General features: G+C 45.0%; 1 protein-coding gene across 1 annotated transcript in view; it reads right to left on the reverse strand.

Annotated features, from left to right (window-relative positions):
* The window catches only part of AASS (aminoadipate-semialdehyde synthase), a 579454-nt gene that overhangs the window by 492127 nt on the left and 67064 nt on the right, over positions 1-20263 (reverse strand). The window contains exons 3-4 of the mRNA XM_078680774.1: positions 17552-17728; positions 15544-15628 (exon numbers count right to left, since the gene is read on the reverse strand). Of these exons, the coding sequence (XP_078536900.1) occupies positions 15544-15628; positions 17552-17728 (262 nt within the window). The remainder of the gene's footprint in view (positions 1-15543; positions 15629-17551; positions 17729-20263) is intronic.

Genomic DNA, 20263 nt, shown 5'->3' on the forward strand with positions numbered 1-20263 from the left:
GGACGTCAAGTAAGTTAGTGTCGAGGGGGCGTGGCTAGCAGCCAGCTAAGATGGCCGCACAGTAACGGAGCTCCGTGACTGAAGAGCCCTCTCGCTATAAATCCGGTAAATTATCCGCACTACTGCAATCCACACTCAGCACCGCCTGCCAGAACTCCCTCTCCGGTGCGCAACGAGCCGACCCTGCCTCCGCTGCACGACTGTACCGAGGAGTTGCAGCGAGGTGCGTCCTGCAGCCTTTCTTCGCGCCTGAAGCCGGGGACTGAAGTGCGGAGCGGACTCCGTCAGGCAAGTTTGCCGCGGCGCGGGTGAGAGCACGCACAGCGCGGGTGAGCCCCAAAGACCTACTCCCGCACACTACATGAGAGCCGGATCACAGCGGACAGGCATCCGACCACCCAGTGCGGCCCCTGCGTCAGAAACGCGCCGGCAGAGCGCGGACTTGCGGTGAGAGACCTCCTGCGGCCACTGCCGGTTACCGCGCCTGGGCGTCTTTTACCCGCGCGGCTCCCCACTCACTGTGCAGTATCACAGGCCGTCACAACACACCAAATAGGCGCACCGGAGGGAAACGGGGAGCTGGACACACCCCAATATGACCCGGCCGGCCCACAATCAAAACCAATAGCGGACAATACCCTGCCAACCTCTGCGTCTTCCACATTGCCTCACACGGCGGGAAAGCCACAGCCTGGTCAGCACGAACCACGACAGCTCCTCCAATCAGTTGCACCAAACCAATCGCCTACAGAGATCGAACGTCGCAATCTACCCACGTGGAACCCACTGCCCTACCCAATCACGGTGACATCATAAGCCTACTCCGTGACACGACATCAGTGGCAGGGGAACACGGGGTCAACAGACACTAAAACTGGACAAATTTGCGTACACCAGGGACCCACCAGACGCTCCAAGAGGTGACGCACAGCGAACATCACCCCAGCCACCCGGAGCCTCAAATGACGCTGATAAGGTCACCCTCCAAGACGTGATGGCGACCCTGAAAGTGATGCAATCCTCAATGGGCACCATATCGACGGACGTGTCCCTAATACGGGCAGACCTAGCAAAGATATCTGATCGACTCGGTGAAGTGGAAAAGACCACTACTGGACTAGTAGGGGACACGTCTGACCTGCAACGTAGGGTCATGCTACTGGAGAAGGATAATACCGCAATGAGGGCCAAACTGGACGATCAAGAAGGGCGCTCGCGGCGCAACAACGTCCGCCTGATAGGTGTGCCGGAGACGGAAGGCGGCCCGGCCCTGGACCTCTACATTGAAGACCTGATACAAAATCAGCTCAAACCCAGGGGACTGTCCAATTATTTATCGGTAGAACGGGCCCACCGAGTACCCGGAGGAAAGGCCAAACCAGGAGCTGCACCTCGCCCTATTTTGGCGCGCATCTTCAATTTCAGAGACCGGGACGCCATCTTACAGGCAGCTAGAACGCGCCCGCCGCTCAAAATTGACAATTCCGAAATCAACTTTTATCAGGACTACACGGCGGCAGTGGCCCAACAAAGGAGGGGATTCACGGATATAAAAAAAGAACTACGGGCCCGTGAACTCAAATACTCGATGATCTTCCCAGCGAAACTTCGCGTCGAATCGGAAGGGAAAACCTGTTTTTTTGAATCACCGCGAGACGCCCAGGATTGGCTAGAAGGCTGGAGACCGGCTAGAGGACCCAAGAATCGCGACCCCGGGCGGAATCTCAACAATGGCAGCTCACAGAGGGCAGACGAAACCGAATAAACAGGAATTGACCCACTGCAAACGCTGCAATGTACACACCGCACTACGCGGGGAACTCGGGAGGATTGACTTTATACCACGAACATGAACGCCGACAGCCTCAGGGACTGCCGGCGGCTGGAGAACTGCCTGGTCATACTGGTCGAAATTGGTAGGACTTAAATCGCAGGTGAGGGCCGTCATGCAGGTAAGACACCATAAACTAAAAAGGCATTGCATGACACTCCCAGAGAGAGGGACTCTAAGCAGTTCACAGAAGTCTCACCCCCACGAACACTGCTCAAAAGTTGGGACTTTAAGCACTCTGCTCAGTTGGGGAGGTGGACGGTTCTTTGTCCACCGGGCAGGGAGGGGGGTTTTGGGGTTCCACATAATGTATTTGTTATGTTCTTGTTTTATGTTTATGGCTTGGATAGCTCACGCACGTACACATACTACACTCACCTTAGTTGTATTGCAACCTTCTCGATATGGTGCCTCGACCGAGGCCAGCCTACTACGTACATTCATCACTCGCTCTGAACGTTTCATCCATTTCACGACACGATGGCCTGACACACAGATTCCCCCACCGGGCATTGGCTTGCCATTGTCCTTGACACAACTAAATTCCGTTCCTCAGCGGACACACCTACATATTAGAGGTTATGGCAGATACCGATTTACTGATTCAAAATTCCCGATCACATAACCTAACCTCCCCCTCGTTAACAGTTCTGTCCTGGAATGTGAACGGACTGGGACATAAGATTAAACGGGGGCTGGTCCTACAATACTTAAAACGGAGGGCGCCCACGATAGTCCTTTTGCAAGAAACACACCTGACGGGTACAACTAGCCAGGCACTAAACCGATGGGGCTTCAAAATGGTCATACACGCGGAGTTTTCCTCCGGATCCCGAGGAGTCGGAATCCTCGTCAACAAAAATGCACCATTAATGATCAAACGTACTTGGGTGGACGATCAAGGACGCTTTGCGGCAGTCACATGTCAATGGGAACGGCGGGATTACAACATCCTCACGGTATATGTCCCACCATCACTACATCAGGGGACATTTCAGGATTTAGGGAAACTACTCCTGGAACTGCCGGAGGGGAACCTAATCATTGGGGGTGATTTTAATGCGGTACTTAACGCAACGATAGACCGACTGCCTCCCCGGGACCAGTCTAGGCCATGCCACCTCTTTAAAGAATTTCAAGATGCAATGGGGCTGGTAGATATGTGGAGGATTAAACACCCAACGGACCACTACTACACGTTCCACTCGGGAGCGCACAACAGTCTCTCCCGAATAGATTATATACTGACACTGGCGATACCCCCTGAAATGATACTCTCCATAGAACATCTGCCGAGAGGGATATCAGACCACTCCCCAGTACAGCTAGATTACACCACACAGCCAGCAAGGAGACAGAGAATCTACCCAATCTACCCAGGATACCTGAAAAATCACAAAATTGCGAAAGCTCTGCACACTGCAACTACACACTATTTCGATGAAAACCTATCTTCAGTTGATTCCCCGTCCATCCTCTGGGAAGCATATAAAACGGTCATTAGAAGACAGGCCATCTCCACTATCACGAGACATAAACGGACCCAGAAAGAGACCATAGAAGCCCTAGAAGCGGCCGTACTTGCGGCAGAACTAGCTCACGCTACAGACCCCACAGATGACACAACACGAACACTCACCCTAACCTCGCACGAATACAGGGCATTCGCAGAAGACATGGCCAAACTTAGACACACTGACACCATGCACCGAATATATGAGCTCGGAGATAAAACTGGGAAAATGTTAGCCTGGCTTGAGAAGAAAGACAGAGCAGACAGATGGATAGCCCAGCTTACGCTTTCTGATGGTACACACACTACCTCCCCCCAAGACATAGTCGAGGAACTAGCCTCATATTATGAACAGGTATACACTGCCCGTAGCGGGGTGACAGAAGAAGACAGTACAAGATTCCTACAAGACGTACCACTTATGACCCTCTCTCAAGAGGACGCCACAACCCTAGAGAATGACTTAACGGTAGAGGAACTGGGAAAGGCACTAGCAGCCCTACACACAGGCAAAGCAATGGGGCCCGAACGGCCTACCGGTAGAACTATATAAAACAATGGCCCGGCAACTCCTCCCTAACATGCTCCCCATGTATAATGACTGCCTAACACGAGGTATTTTAACGGAGGATCAGCGATTGGCCACTATTATCGCTATTCATAAACCTGGCAAACCACCTGACCTAACATCTTCATATCGTCCGATATCACTCATGAACACAGACGCCAAAGTCTTGGCGAAACTGTTAGCATTACGACTACAACCACACCTCACTACCTTAATTCACCCGGACCAATCGGGCTTCATGCCCGGTAGGAATACGTCGCTCAATCTCAGACGTCTTAATGGAGTGCTTCACCGTATCCCACTACTACGAGAAGACGCGGCCATCTTATCCCTAGACGCAACCATGGCGTTTGACCTTGTTGAGTGGCCCTTCCTTTTTGCAGTGCTCCAGACGATGGGTTTTGGCCCCAAATTTTGTAACTGGATTAAATTACTATATACAGCCCCCTTATCCCAGGTAGTTGCCAATGGCCACACTTCATGTAAGATTACACTGGGTCGCGGTACGCGACAAGGGTGCCCACTGTCCCCACTCTTATTCGCGCTCATCTTAGAACCGCTGGCGGTGATAATACGCACGGAACCACTGATCCGAGGGATCACATGGGAGCCAGATTGGGAAGACCGTATATCCCTATACGCCGATGACGTACTGATTTACTTAATGTCCCCAACTACGTCCCTGATCACCCTACTAGCCGTCCTGGAGAAGTATAGAGAAATAACGGGCTACACGATTAACTGGACAAAGTCGGTCCTATACGTCTTACACGGCCAATTACCCACACTACCTCCCGCATGCACGGTACAGACAGTGACCAGGGGGTTCAGATACCTCGGAATATATGTTACGCCAAATGACTCCATCTTTATGGAGGAAAATTTGTCAAAACCCCTACAGAGGCTCAAGGCGGACGTGAAACATTGGCGCTCCCTTCCGCTAACATTGTTGGGAAGAGCAGCGCTCTTTAAAATGCTTTCGCTTCCACGATTTCTCTACGCACTACAAAATACCCCCTTTCTGATCCCTCCCTCATACTTCAAGGCAATTGAAGCAGAAATTTCCTCTTTGTTGTGGGACGGAAAGCCGGCTCGTATAGCCCAGGTCAAACTTGTCCGCAGCTGGTATGACGGAGGGATTGCACTCCCAAATGTTAAACTATACTATTGGGCTGCTCAGCTAACAGTCATCAATCAATGGCTACACGCCCCACAGCAAGATCCAGCTTACAGCCTTGATAGAACTATCCTCCCCGCAGATACATTGATGAAAGCCCTATACACCAACAAACGGAGACATACACTCACGGGCCCAACGGCCCATACTATCAAGATCTGGCACACAGCGCAGAGAGCCCTAGGATGGGAGAGGGTCCTCACGCTTGCCACCGCGCTCTGGGACACACGGAAACTTGGTACATTGGCTAACACTAAAGGGTTCAGGCAGTGGGATCTTATTGGGATTTCCAAGATAGGAGATATGTGGAGCCGGGGAGCGATTATCACATTCAAAGCCTTAAAAGAAACATACGGGATGGCCGATGTTGAGCTCTATCGTTATACACAAATCCGCCATGCACTACAAGGGGCCATCCCGATTGGTACCACACTGGCCGAATCCTCCCCCCTAGAAGATAGGCTCCTAACTGAACATCTTCAAAAGAAAGCTATCTCGCTCACATATAAACTACTCAACAACCTTACAGACCCCACGGTAATACTTCGGAGTAAATGGGAGGTGGAACTAAGGGATATAGACGATGAGGACTGGCTGCATGCACTGGCTTCTCCGCGAGACGCCTCGATCCCTTCCCGGTTGAAACTTATACAACTAAAGATACTACATAGAGTATACTATTCACGCACCCTGTTACACAAACTGGGACGCATTTCAGAGCCTACCTGCTTGAGGGGCTGCGGTCTCCAGGGAACGTTCTATCACATACTATGGGATTGTCCTAAAATACAAACGTACTGGGCGCACCTCATGTCAGAGATCTCGGAAGCTAGTGGGGTAGAGCTACAACCAGAACCAAGGTGCTGCATACTGAATATTTGGTCACCCACAGATCTCAATAGAGGACTGCAGACATGGGCTACACTAGGCATGGCCCTGGCTAAACACAATATCGCCAGAAACTGGGGGTCTAACCTTCTACCCACAAGAACGCAATGGGGGAACGACATGGATGCGGCAATGGTGGCGGAAAGGGCGGTATATGTCCACAGAGGTTGCCCCCAAAAAATGGTCTAGAATATGGGGGAAATGGAATGAATATCGAGGCAATTTATGTGAACCCCCGCAAGACTTGTCTGACTCCGAGACAAACCCATAGGATGATTGACAAATTAGGATGGCAAATATATTCCTGTTGAGTCCCAGGGGGGGGAAGAAACCGGGGAACACATGAGATATGATGGTGTCACTGATATACCTGTTTATTGATGAGATGGTCACAAGGAGATAACACGTTAAAGACTGCCACCTGATGATATTGTCGTCTAATGGTCATCATATGTCGTGAGAACGCATGTATACTGCCATCTATGGTAAAGCGAGAAGAAATGTAACGTGATGATACTTGTTATGAATAATAATTGTCTATTTATGTAAGAGAATGAATACAATGCCACATGTATGTAATGCAACGATGGAAAAAGCCAATAAAAATTGTTTATATAAAAAAAAAAGTAAGTTAGTGTCCACATTAGGTAGCAGAGAGTGGGGCAGATGTATGTTTATTTAGATCCTTTGATTAGAACGGGGTTTACGAGATTACGTAGAACGTCGCAAGATGTTTGAGTTAGTTAGCATACATTGCCATAGACGGGCTTGTACCGTATTAAGATGAGTATTAGTAAACCAGAGGTGGATATACTATTGTGCAGTTAGGCAAGTCGAGGTCCATGTACCTAGAAATTCCGTAGAGAACAGTTCAGTGTAATCCTTGACAGAGTACATTATTTCTAATATATGTACTGGTCATTTTCATCTCCTAGGACATTTTATCATTTGGACCCCGAGTGAAATAATTCTTGTTGAGAAGAATACCCCACATAATCTATGACTCGACAGTGAAGCAAGTACAGGTATGTCGAGTAAATTACTGGGTATAATTTTAATAACATCCAAACTGTATTCGAGATTCGGCTCATATGCATGTTTATTATTTTTAATCGCAGTGTCATCTTTGATACCAGCGAGCATAGGATATCCGCCACAGTATCTTCGGAAACCCGTTTTGGACAGCCATATAGAAAAACTACTTGAGTAGGTAAATAATCTTTGGATTCATAGCTTACTATTCAAACATCGGAGAGAGTTGAGTTACAAGTTAGATGTTTCTTCATTCTTTCATTAGATTCCATTATTACTTTTTCCTGGAAGTTCCAGACATGGGAACCTAGGGCCACTTCAGATAAGATATATGTCTTCAGTACAATCAGCCCTTCAGGTCAAGAATACAGGTACCATTCTAGCCGCCCCTTTTACAATGAAATTGATATTGGTTTGAGATTGGCTCTTTTAACATGTCTGTGTTATTTTCATAAGAGACAGTTACTAGGACGGGCTTTCACATATATTTAGCTCAATATCATCGGTCTGAGATGAGTTATCTCATAAAATATTTAGCACTAGTTCGTAGAACTGTTCCAATCCCATTAACCTAATACACTAAAAGTATATAGTGGTTGGGCAGCTCTATTTGGGGTCGATCCTATCTGTAAGCATTGATTGTGTTAATTTGAGCGATCCTATCATTGATTGTGTTAATTTGAGTGAGCTACATACCTATAAAATCCATGAATGACAAATATAGGTAATTAATGTACAGCATGTATTTAGGAAGGTATTAATTCAGCGGGTTATAAATATGTTTTGTAAATATGTAATGTAAATATGTATAGCACTGTAGTAATATGTATAGTATTGTGACGGCAATATGGTGAATTTGACTTGTTGGCTTAGCTAGACTAGTTACCTCCGGTGCAAGAGAAGTCCCTTCCCATTAATGTAAAAAATATAGATATATGTCAGCAATGTAAATAGGGAATAGAGTTGGACGTTGATTATTTGTGCAGTTCATGAATAATTTATTGTATTAATTTTCTTATTTTATAGTAACCACTATTTCGAAAAAAATCACAGAATTCCTGAGGAAGGCATACGCCGAAACGCGTTGAATGGGATTTTGGTTCTGTAATTGATGAACTGTTTTATGAAAAATTCTCATTTGTAATGTGATTGTACATTTGTATTGTCTATTCACAGAATCACACATGTATGAAAAATAATGTATGTGATGTTTTGTATATTAAAAAAAGAGATAGAAAATACAAAAAGATGCATAAAAAATAAGATTTTCATAAGAATAAAATAGATTATATCAAGAACATATAAGTTGGTAATTAGACCATTTATAAAATGTCTACTGCTCTTATTGAGAAACATGCACAAAACCCGGTGCTAACTGTTCGTTTTTTCTAAAGTACATAGCCAAATTATCCATTTTGTCCTCAAAGATTTCTAGCATCAGCAGAAAAAGAGCAAATTGCACAATTGATTCTGAGCTAACATGGCACGGAGGACAGAAATCATCATTAAAAGCATTGCAGCGCCACTTTATACAAAACAGTTTTGTGGGTAAAGTCTTGAAGCATAACTCAAAAAATTGTTTGCGTGCCAGAGGGGGGACAATTTCATCAATGCTGTCCTCAAAACGGGAGACAGGTTTAAAGGTAAAAAAATTCATGAGTCAAGCATCCCTAAGCTTTTGCCCAAAAACTTTTCTGATCTAGCTTACCAAAACATCACGTTCAACCTGGTCCTTGGTGTGATGCCCAGACTTTCTGGGTTTGACCAAAGCCCCTCCATCCCAAGCCTCCCCAGTAAATACCTTAAAGATCTGAACCAAGGGATCGAAATGACCTGGGGGAACTTCAAGAGGCCAATTAGTGTCTCTGGATAGGACACAAGCTCATCCACAGACCACAGCCTGCGCCAGAACATGAGGAGTTTGTAATTCAATTTATGGGCCAACTGTCTGTGAGCAAAGTCCAGGTAAAGGGGCGTCAAAGGGGTACTTGAAGGTAGGTCAACCAAGGATCTAAGAAAGCAATTTTCAGTGGTAGACAAACAATTAGTATTGCCTGTGCCCCAGAGTTCTTCCCCTAGAGAGGACCCCCCCCTAGAAACTTGGTATTATAGATTTCCAAAGCTGTTGCTAGCTGCCTGGACAGGGTTTTCCTGTGAATTTTAGTAATATGAGCAATCTGTTGAATTAATTATAGTTTTGCTTTCTCAATGTGGGCGGCCCAGTGTGTAGTCGAAGTCAAGTGAATACCTAGGTAATCAAATGCATCAACTAACTCCAGTTTGCTACTGCCAACTAACACAGGTCTTTTGGAGGGTTTGGCAATTCCGCTCGTGAAAATCATGGATTTGTTTTCTCCTCATTTAACAGCAAGCCCCGCTCATCACAAAACTTGACAAAATCGTTCAAGACTTGTTGTTGACCCTGTGGGGATTTAGAAATTAGAAGGGTGTCGTCGGTGAAAAGGAGAACAGGAACTCTTGCGCCGATTTTTGGAGCACCACACCCATCTCTGTTTAAAAAGTCAACCACCCCTTTAATAAAAGGAGTAAAAAGTGTGGGGGCTAACACCCATCCCTGTCTCACTCCACGTAGGACTGGAAAGGTTTCTGTGGCTTTATTGTTCTCCCCCCACCGCACCTGTGCTGTGTTTGATAAATGTAATCTGATTAAAACATCTAAAAGGTTTCTCGGTAGGCCCAACTCTTTTAAAACTCTCCATAGGCTGGCTCGTGGGACTAGATCAAAGGCAGACCGTAGATCAACAAAGGCCACGTAAAGCTTCCCTCCCTTGACTGCCACTTCCTTCGAACAGATGCAAAGGAGGCAAAAGGCCTGGTCCAGAGTACTAATTTTTGCATGAGAGCCTGCATTGCTTTCTGATAATGTTCTGCGATAGAGTTTGGCTTCAAGTTTCCGAACACCATCTGATTCATCCAAGAACAGTCCCCACAAGACTTGGAGCTGTGCGAAGAGCCAAGACACCAGACACATACGTTATGATGGTCAGTCAAAGATTTGTTTGTGACAATCTCTACAAGGTTTATACTCTGTCATTTAAGTGTCCCTTGCACACTCTTGAAATTGTGAAGTGAACATCGTATCAAGATGAAAGAATGAGGGAACGAGCTCGGGATCCGCATACGAAGGTACAGAAAGTAAGGGACTGATGTCAGCATGTAAAAGTGACAATTATATGTGGCCCAGCATCATTTCCCGGTCAGAGAGAGTCAACGCAGAGCCACACAATGCCACCTACCGGCACACAAGAATTAGTGAAAAAAGTCTCTAGATCCAGTCTGCTGTCTGGGGTATTGCCAAGGTAAGGGATCTGCGGTTATAAGTAGCCATCTGAAAAGAGTTTACACAAGCATGAACTAATAATGAGCTAAATACATGTAGAGTTCTAATTTTGTCATAAGTGCTCTCTTCCGATTTATCTTTGTATGGCACAAAGTAGTAAAATGGGCAGGCACAGGGGAACACACCCTAGAGAGAACAGTTATAGTGACACACTATACCTTGCAAAAGTGTCACTTGATTGGTATGTATAGTGATGCTGCATGGATGTTCATAAGAACATCTGATTCAGTGCTGGAGCCAGTGACGAGGTTCTCATCTTTTGAAGTCTAAATTTATTCTGCTACATAGGAGATGGAGAGGAGATGGGTTAAAGAGGAGTAAACCCAGGTTCACAAACCTATAGCGGAAACTCACAGTTTGCTGTTGCTTTAAGGGGCAGTCTGGAGGCAGTTCCTCTGCCCTCTTCCCGAAGGATGAAAAAAAGACTAATGATTATGACATTTTTAGGTCCCTATTACTTTAAAAATAAATATTTAGAATGGACTTTGGGTCAGCACTTTGCTCATCATTGGTTGGTTGTTGTCCATTTCAGTTGTCTGCTCTTGAGTTTGCACCGCCCAAGAGCATTTTCGTCTTACAGCGTTCCGACTGGATGAGCTGTATCCTTCCACTTCAGACTTTTGTTTTATTTCACACAGAACACACCATGGGAGTGGCAGTGATTCTCCTCTCTCTCACTTCTTTTACTGCCTTTCCCATCCACCCAATGACCTCTCCATCATCCTTGTTCAGAGACAGTCAGACAGACAGATCACTTAATAGCATTTATGGGTTGCTACAGACTTGTCTTTCCCTTTTTAAATCTGGATTTAATATTCTAACTTGTCCATGCGGCAAGATACATCATTAATTAAAAATATTAGCCACCCCTAGTCAAAACACACAATGTATGTGTGCACATATACATCCACCTTGGACTGTGTTTTCTTTCTTGGAAAGCCTACTGCAACATTATATAAAGCCAATACTTCAGAATTTTAGAGGTGAGACCTTTTGTCTTTTCCAGTGCTTGTTTCGATTACAACACATATTTTGACAGTAGTCTACATTGATCCTGAAACTATGTTACCTCAAGGTGTAAAATCATTGCTATAAAATGAAGTCTCAGTATTTGGTAAAGGTCATTGAACTTCTAGCTCGGGCACTGAATTTGACAGTGTGTAAGGTTCAGGGTGTATAAATGGTTAGGCATACATGAGTAGCAAATATAGATTCTTCACTGCAGTGTCCTCTATTTTTCTGGTGTGCTCCATTACGGATGTCTCTGATGCAACAGGTCTACTTATGTTATGATGTCTTCATAAGTACCTTTTCTGCTTGCTGAAAAATCTCAGATATTTTCTCACCTTGGGGCTCTTGAATGATTGTTATTATTCAAGGAGGAGACAGCAATTCCTGCTTTCATGTAAAGACATGTAGGTGGCCCACCAGAGCATGTGTGCATAACAGCCATGCCTGGAAATCTCCTTTGAGTGTACATAGTTTGTCATGCCGTGGATAAGGGGAATTAAAGGCAATGCATCAGAGTGAGTTTCCAAAACAAATAAAAAGGGAGGAGTGGTCTCTGCTCCAAACAAGATGCCTTGTGTTGGTGCTAGACTCTTAGTGTGATACCATCCAGGGATATTTAGATTATAGGGAATGCGAAACTGATGAAATTCCAAAAGAAAGCTGGGTGTTTCAAGGTCCCAGCATGTAGTACATGATAGAGTTCTCCATGTACAGTCCTCTCATCCACCAGTGGACAGTGACTATGGCAATGTAGTGTAAAGTGCATTACCAGATATCAAGGACAGTACCGAAAAGAAATGAGAGCCTCCCTATCATGTACAACCAGTGCCCAATTTGAAAAACCAATAAGTGCAGGTGACAAAAGGTTCTCCTAGAAGCCTCCCATTGGCGCTGTTGAATGCTGGACTTTCCAAATGCTAAGACTTACTGTTAGACCTGGCACCATTGGCATGGGTCTCCCTTCCATTTTTGCTGTTGCCTTATGTGTTTTTCTCGTGTTAGATGCTTTGGGCACTGTGCCACTGCTGTCCAGTACCACAGTGCGAGTGCTCCCTAATGTAAATTGATGTATTGATTAGTGGTTCCATGATTGGATATTTGGTTTACTTGCCAGACCCTAGTACCGTGCACTGAGTGTGCCCAGGGCGTGTAAATCCAAATGCTGCTAGTGGGCTTGCAGCACTAGTTATGCCACCCACAGAAGCGGCCTTGTAAAACGTGTCTAAGGTCTGCCATGCCAGGTACTGTCATGCTGGCTGGGCAAGTGCACCCACTTGCCAGTCCCTAAACCTTCCCTTTTCTTCATATTAGTCACCCCTATGGTAGGCCCAAGGGCAGGGTGCATTGTAAGTATAAGGTAGGATAAGCCCTAATGTGTGTGGCATATCATAATAGTGAATTACAGCCATTTTCGTTTTTCACTATTGCAAGGCAACCGGTTCTCCATAGGCTAGAATGGGCTGCTGGATTGTTACATGTTTATAATCCTAGCAGACTCAGAGAACATGGTAGAAATTCGAGTTTAGTATGCCTGGACTCAGAATAATAATACATCTTTTAGTAAAGTTTCTTTTAATATTCTGTGTTTGCAAATACCACTTTTAGAAAGTAGGTATTTGCTTGCCTAACCATTTGAGCCCACCTCTGCTAGGTTGTGTATTCCTTGTCTGGGTTTGTGTGTGACAAGACTGGGGAATTTCAGGAGACAGGCTGGGGCAGCCCGGTGGTGAATAGGGAGGGAGATCTGCAACCAGATGGGAGGGAGGAGTTGCACCTGGGACCTGAATAGGACTGTGCCCGCCCCCCACAGTGCTGGCTCCACCCCCTGTGGTGCGTCTGATGTCTGCCCTACACACTGAAAGAAGAGAAGGAAGACTGTCAACAAAGTGCTCCTGGACTGTACTTGCCTTCCACAATGCTGGCTCCACCTCCTGAGGGGCGTCTGATGTGCCTGCCCTGTGCTGTGAAAGGGAAGGAGAAGTCTGGTAAACAGAGTGCTTCAGAACTGGCTTGAACTAGGCACAGGCCCCTCTCCCCTCAGAGAACAAAGGATTTTGGGGTGTAAGTATTGGGACCCTGATCCCATGAAATTAGATCACTCCTGGAACTGACAAGAAGAAACCTCTGCTGAGGAGAAGGAACCTCAAGAAACTGAGGAGAGACTATTCCCAAGCTGAAGTGCTGCTTTGGGGATTGGCCTGCAGTGGTTGCCTAGCTGCCTAGAGAGGAGAAAGGACTTCGTGGATTTTACCTTTGCTTTTCAACTTGTGCTAAAAAGATCTCCAAGGGCTTGTAAGAGAGCTTGCCTCCTGACCGAAGTCCCAGGACCAGTGGACTTCACCAGCCTTTGTTAATTGCTACTATTCCAGTGGCTACAGAGGCAGGGAGCTGTGACTGACTCTCACGACCGGCCCGGTGGCCTGTTGGCACCGCACTGAGCAATGTCCGAATCGAACAACGCAAGCTCTGCGCTCACCAACTCAGTCTCGACGCCGTCAACGAGCCGTGGCCTGGAAGGACACCGCAACGTGCAACGGCTCGCTACACCGAATTGAACTGGTCTGACCGACGCGGTCACTGCTGCTGACTTCGAGTCCTGTGACCGCACCGGAGTTAGGCACCGCCTTGCACACTTCGCGACGCACCGCCCGACTCGTACCGCTGTCCGGACTGACCAACGCCAGCTCCCGAGCTCCGGCTCGAACGCCGCACCGTAAAGCTGGAAGCACCGCAACGAGCAACGTCCGCCCCGAACAACGCAACCTCTGAGCTCACCGACGCCGTCGACGAGCCGTAGCCTGCACCGCGACGGAAAGGACACTGTGACCTGCAACGCTTTCTTTTCCTGCACTGCGACGATCACCGGAACCGGCTCGCACATCCGTGCCGGCCGCCCCAAGGAAAAGGTACTGTGTTTGAGTCTGTCGACATTTGAGTGGGCCCGGACCGCCGCGGTCCGCTGGATTTGTTAGACTCTGTGTTCTTTCAGCACGCTGTAGCCGGACAAGGCTACCGACTCGCATAGAACTTTGATTTAGACCGTTTTAACCAGAACTCTTGAAATTTGATAGTACTGTGGATTCTTTTTGTCGTTTATTGGTCTCGTGGTAACTCTGTATAAATTATACTTATTTTTTTTAGATAAAACCTTGTGTGGTGTCCCATTTGTAGTGTTGTCACTGGGTTACTGTATGTGGTAACAAATGCTTAACTTACATCGCCTCTGAACTAGCCTTGACTGCTCACGCCACGCCACCTAGAGGGTGAGCAGGGGTGATTTTAAGAGGGTAATTCCCTCGCCCTGACTAGAGGAGAGTGTCCCTGCTTGTCACAAGTACCTACCTGTGCCACCCAGAGACCCCACTCATGCCACTTTCTTCCACCAGCCTACACTCTCTTCATCTCACTCTTGCAAGTTCTTTTTCATCCCTATTATTCTCACTTGGATTCTTTCTCCCTTAATTGCCTTTTTCCTTTGCGCTGGGCCAAAGTCTGATGACAAAAAAAAATAGGTACTGGTCCCTCAAAGACGAGTATCGCTGCCCACAGCCTGCAACCACCAGCACAAATTGAACCCTGTGTACAACTTAGTAGCAGTAGTGTCAGTGTACACCACATCCAGGGAAAGCAGGAGAGAATAAATCAGGGAAAGATTAACCATCTCCAAAAGAGTAATGAGCATCTGGTCCATCTCTGATCAGGGTCAGTACAACACGTTCATCCATCTAGGCCCGACAGCAAAGAGTCAATTGTCAACGAGTATCATGGGTTATCAGGAAGTACACCACAGGAAGTTCACGGTCATTGACATGGGGACACGGTTACTACTGACCAAGGGCTGAGAGGAGTATACTTCAAGGGGTGTGTAACTACAGGCCTGAGTCCACTGCTGTTCAGGACTGATGGCTGGACGAAAGCGCAGCCCAAGACGGGCTCTGGTCTTCACCACAAGATTACATATGACATGAGTGGATAACATGAAAGGATCCAGTGTGAAGCAATACACATGTAATAAGAAGGTACCATTATTAGGTTCTAGGTAAAATAAGCAACTAAAATAAGATTTTCACAAACTTTCACAACATGAATAAAAATCAGCTGTCATAAGCTTAAATTCCTGAGCTATTTAATAAAATTACTTTAAACAAGTCAGAAATAGTACCTGCCACGCCAGCCCACTGGCCAAAGGCCACAACACGTGTCCCTTTGTGGTCCATCATCTTTTCGTAGTCAATTAGTCGAATTTCCTAAAGGAAAAACATAACATATGTAGGTTAATTATAATTTCTGGAGCGATTACCATTATGTCTCAGGATGAAGGGAATTAAGCTTATAATAAAGTTAAAGTGACATTTCAAACTCTCCAATGACTTAACAGTTTACTTGTATTTGTACTAAAAGGCTATGTTTCAGATCATCAACAGTGTAGGATGGAACAACTTCCTGCTTGATGGTTGCAAGTAAGAGGTACTTCATCCACCTGTAATCTCCACTGTGAATCAAAAAAAGGAGAATTCCTTTCTGAGTATTATCACTTTATATTTAACAAAACATTTTTTTAGGCTTCAATACAACAGCAATTACCCCAAGTAGTATAGTTAAACCAACACTAACAACTGTATGTATCAAAATATAGTTTTTATTTTGATATTATCAAAGCAAAGAAAGTACCATCATAAAATTTGCTAAACACATTAAAATCCTAATGACATCATCATAGTTACATAGAATCATAAAAATCCTTTCATGTACAATACATTTTGGACAATACATTCAATTCTTAAAAAACCATAATTTTCAAATATACAAAAAAACCAATTAATAGTGCATATTCATTAAAAAGTTTGTCGACGCGTTTCGGTGATGTATTCTTTAGAACACCTTCTTCAGGACTTTCTAAAGGATCTTCTTAATATTTTCGAGTGGTCCTTTTATACATTGCCACATCGGGGTACTGGAGTATTATAATTGATGATAATGTAATCCCTCGCGTTGCGTCAGGGAATTTGTCTTTGTACACCACACGGAAGGGCCAAGACGACTGGACGTCAGAGAGGAGACTGTTGGTGACAGCACCTTAAATACAAAAAAAAGGTGCATACGCCAGGCAAACGGATCCACGGAGTGCAGAGTCTAGAATCACCCGAGTATCAATTTACAGGGATACAAGGATCCTAAATGTGAACGGAATAAGCTGTTTATACTAGCTGACCTATTGATGCAAAGACAAATTCCCTGACGCAACGCGAGGGATTACATTATCATCAATTATAATACTCCAGTACCCCGATGTGGCAATGTATAAAAGGACCACTCGAAAATATTAAGAAGATCCTTTAGAAAGTCCTGAAGAAGGTGTTCTAAAGAATACATCACCGAAACGCGTCGACAAACTTTTTAATGAATATGCACTATTAATTGGTTTTTTTGTATATTTGAAAATTATGGTTTTTTAAGAATTGAATGTATTGTCCAAAATGTATTGTACATGAAAGGATTTTTATGATTCTATGTAACTATGATGATGTCATTAGGATTTTAATGTGTTTAGCAAATTTTATGATGGTACTTTCTTTGCTTTGATAATATCAAAATAAAAACTATATTTTGATACATACAGTTGTTAGTGTTGGTTTAACTATACTACTTGGGGTAATTGCTGTTGTATTGAAGCCTAAAAAAATGTTTTGTTAAATATAAAGTGATAATACTCAGAAAGGAATTCTCCTTTTTTTGATTTATTTTCCGGTCCTTTCTGGGTTGTATAGGGAAAGCTCTCCCCTTTTTCAGTTATCTCCACTGTGAAAGCACACTACCAATGTCATTCATTCATCGATCGGCCACTGTACAAACAACGTACCCATTGTCTGCTAATTTTCCATAATTGCAATATTACTGGGTGAATGTTTCATACAATCACCAAATGAAAGTAAAATAAGCATGAGAAAAAATGAGTGGTGTTGCAAAGCTAAGCTGTAATTGAACAAACACCTGCTAGGAATCTATTTTACCCATTTCAGGATCTCATCCTGCAGGACTGTCGTAAAATTTAGTATTTTCTCTTATCCATTTAAGGATCTCATCCCTCAGGTCTGTTGTAAAATGTATTTTCTCCTATCCATTTCAGGATCTGATCCCACAGGACTGTCATAACATCTATTTTCCATCACCTGTTTCAGAATCTCGTCCAGCAGGGACATATTGGCTTCTTGAGCTTTGATGGTGTGTGAGAAGAATGCGTATGTCTTCCTGGGAATTAACTTATCCTCTGGTGGTCGTTTTACTCCCACGATTAGAGAAGCATCCGAGATATCCTCCTGAATGATGCCGCCCGCCTTTGCATATTCCTGGCCAAAAAAGAAAGTAACATGGTCACCGGTTTTGCATTGGAGCTGCTGCACCATGTTTCACTGTTTGTGAAGGAAGACATTTCCACTGATATCCAATGAACAGAATAAAACCATTGCACAAGGCCATCTAAAGATATACAATACATGAGATGTACAATGATTAAGCAGTATACAATCTATTTTTACCTTCGTATGCAGAACAAACAGGGAGGAATATTTAATACCACTCAAACATCAAGCAAGATTCCTGATACCATGGCAGGTTGAACAAACTGACATAGTGAAACACATCCCTTTTTAAGCAGTGCATGGACAGTAGAATGGGTGAAAGGAAATGGTACAGCCAGGTTACATCGGAATGATCTAAATAGGTATTAAGCAAAAAATTAAATATTAATACATGATAAAGCCTTCTACTAGAGGCATCCAACAACAAGGCTTCAGCAATAACTGTACAGTGGAAGGACAGCTTATGACGTGTCGATAACTATAACGCCATGAACTGTGATTGGTTGGTCAAAGGCAATGTAGCGGGGGAAGAAAGCAGGACTTTTTTTTTATTTTTATCTTTTTTTTAACTTTTTATTTGCGACTGCAGTAGGACATACATCTTGTCATTACCATCATGTACAAAACACAGTCTTTTTTAACTTTTCGCCCCTACTATTCCTAAAACCGGCTTAAACAATATTAGCTTCACAATTACAGTGTCTGAAGTAATCAGGAAAAGGGATCTAAATTCTAGGTAAAAAGTGTGAGAGAAAACCTCAATTAAAAAGACATGGTTATGCAACACATCAGTATACAAAAGCCGTATTTTGCAAATTGTGTAATAGGTTAAGCCTGTACCCCATCCCTCCCCCCTCCACACCCCACCCCTCAACCTGTATGTCTCCTGGCACCCCAATACCAACGGGCAACACTTCGTGTCATGAATAACGGGCTATCTTGAAATGTTGCGTAAGGCACGTCAGGGTCCACCATCGCGTGTATGTGATCGTGTGCCCACACCCTGCTCGCTCCGACACTCACAAATGAGTCTCCCTTCTATAACCCATCGACCTGTGATGGCCCCAGTTCCATCTCTTCCAATTCTAACAACATAAATTCCCAGTCCTGTGCAATTGGATACTTCTGCCGTCCTTTCTCCTCTTCCCGGCGTAAGGCCATCCCTTCCGTCTTGCCCCATCTCAACAGGTCAGCCTGCCACACTGCTACTCCAGGTGATCTGGGGGACTTCCATCGCATTGTCAAAGCTCTAATTGCCAATAATAAAGCCAGGTCTAAAAATTTCAATTGAGCCTTATGGTGTTTAGGACGTCTACGGTGCCCCACCAAACTGTACAGCACCTCCTCTGGCACCGTCAGAGCAGTGACAGTATGTAGGATATGACAAATTTCCCTCCAGTAACCGCGTAAGCACGGGCACGCCCAAAAGAAAGCAGGACTTACTGTTCAATGTCAATCTAGGCTAGTGCTAGGTCAGTGTTTCTGGAGTCAAGCTTGATCCCCGATTTGCCCAGTTTTGAGGAAATAAAACCTGATGTTTAGAGGTGAGAAGGATTATTACTTGAAGCTCCAAATTATAGGCTGGTTACTTGACGCTCAAAAAGTGTTCATATTTGCCATTATAAGGCAGAGGCTTTCATCAAATAATTTCAGGGTGTCAACCCCAGATTAGGAATCCCACAAAGGTCAATGCTCCAGATCTTACGCAGAGCTTCCTTAGCCCACAAACCAACATTTTTTCTTCTATTAATAGTCGGGTTTAGCGCAAACCAGGAGAGCGCAAACTTCAAGAAGCTGAGCTGAGGATCCACATTCTACGTTGTGGTACAAACAGACCACAAATATAACCTGTCTAACACCACAACTTAGATCTACTACAACACATTTGTGGTGCCAGACAGCAAGCCTTTGACGAGAACAGTGCATAGCTTTAGGTCCAGGCGTTAAGCTGTTTAAGTAAAAGATTTTTCACTGAAGTGCAAGTTGCATCTGTGAGGTATGCCATACAAGGGCAAGATTATTCTAACGTATTTTCAGGAGTTTCATGTTTTACACTGGGTGCATCTTTTGCTTTTTGAAATCAACTCTTTGCCTGCACTGCCCTAATGCACTAACCATGTGCCAAAGGATACGGCTAGATTAGCAATCTTGAAAATAAATGGATAGTAACTCCATAAGGAGAATGGTAAAGATGTGGAAGCTTAACTGTTTCGGCATTAATATCAGATCAGGAAGGCAAAATCTGATGTGGTTTAAACAGGAGAGTACATGTGCTGGCACCACTCCACAGAGGTCAATGGCTGGGATGCATCTTCCTATTGTGTGGAGGAGGTTTCCTTTGAGGGGGGTGAGGCACACTTAGGGCCCCATTAGGATGTTGGGTGGATCGCCACCGCCATAAGGGCGGTGGCGATCCGCCCGACATCCTTCTCTGCACGCCACCCATTTCCCCCCACCATATTACTATGGCGGGGGGGGGGACCGCGGCAGACGGAAAGACCGTCCACCGCCGCTTTTCTGCCC

The sequence above is a fragment of the Lissotriton helveticus genome, chromosome 1_1, assembly GCF_964261635.1.
Source record: "Lissotriton helveticus chromosome 1_1, aLisHel1.1, whole genome shotgun sequence".
NCBI lineage: Eukaryota > Metazoa > Chordata > Amphibia > Caudata > Salamandridae > Lissotriton > Lissotriton helveticus.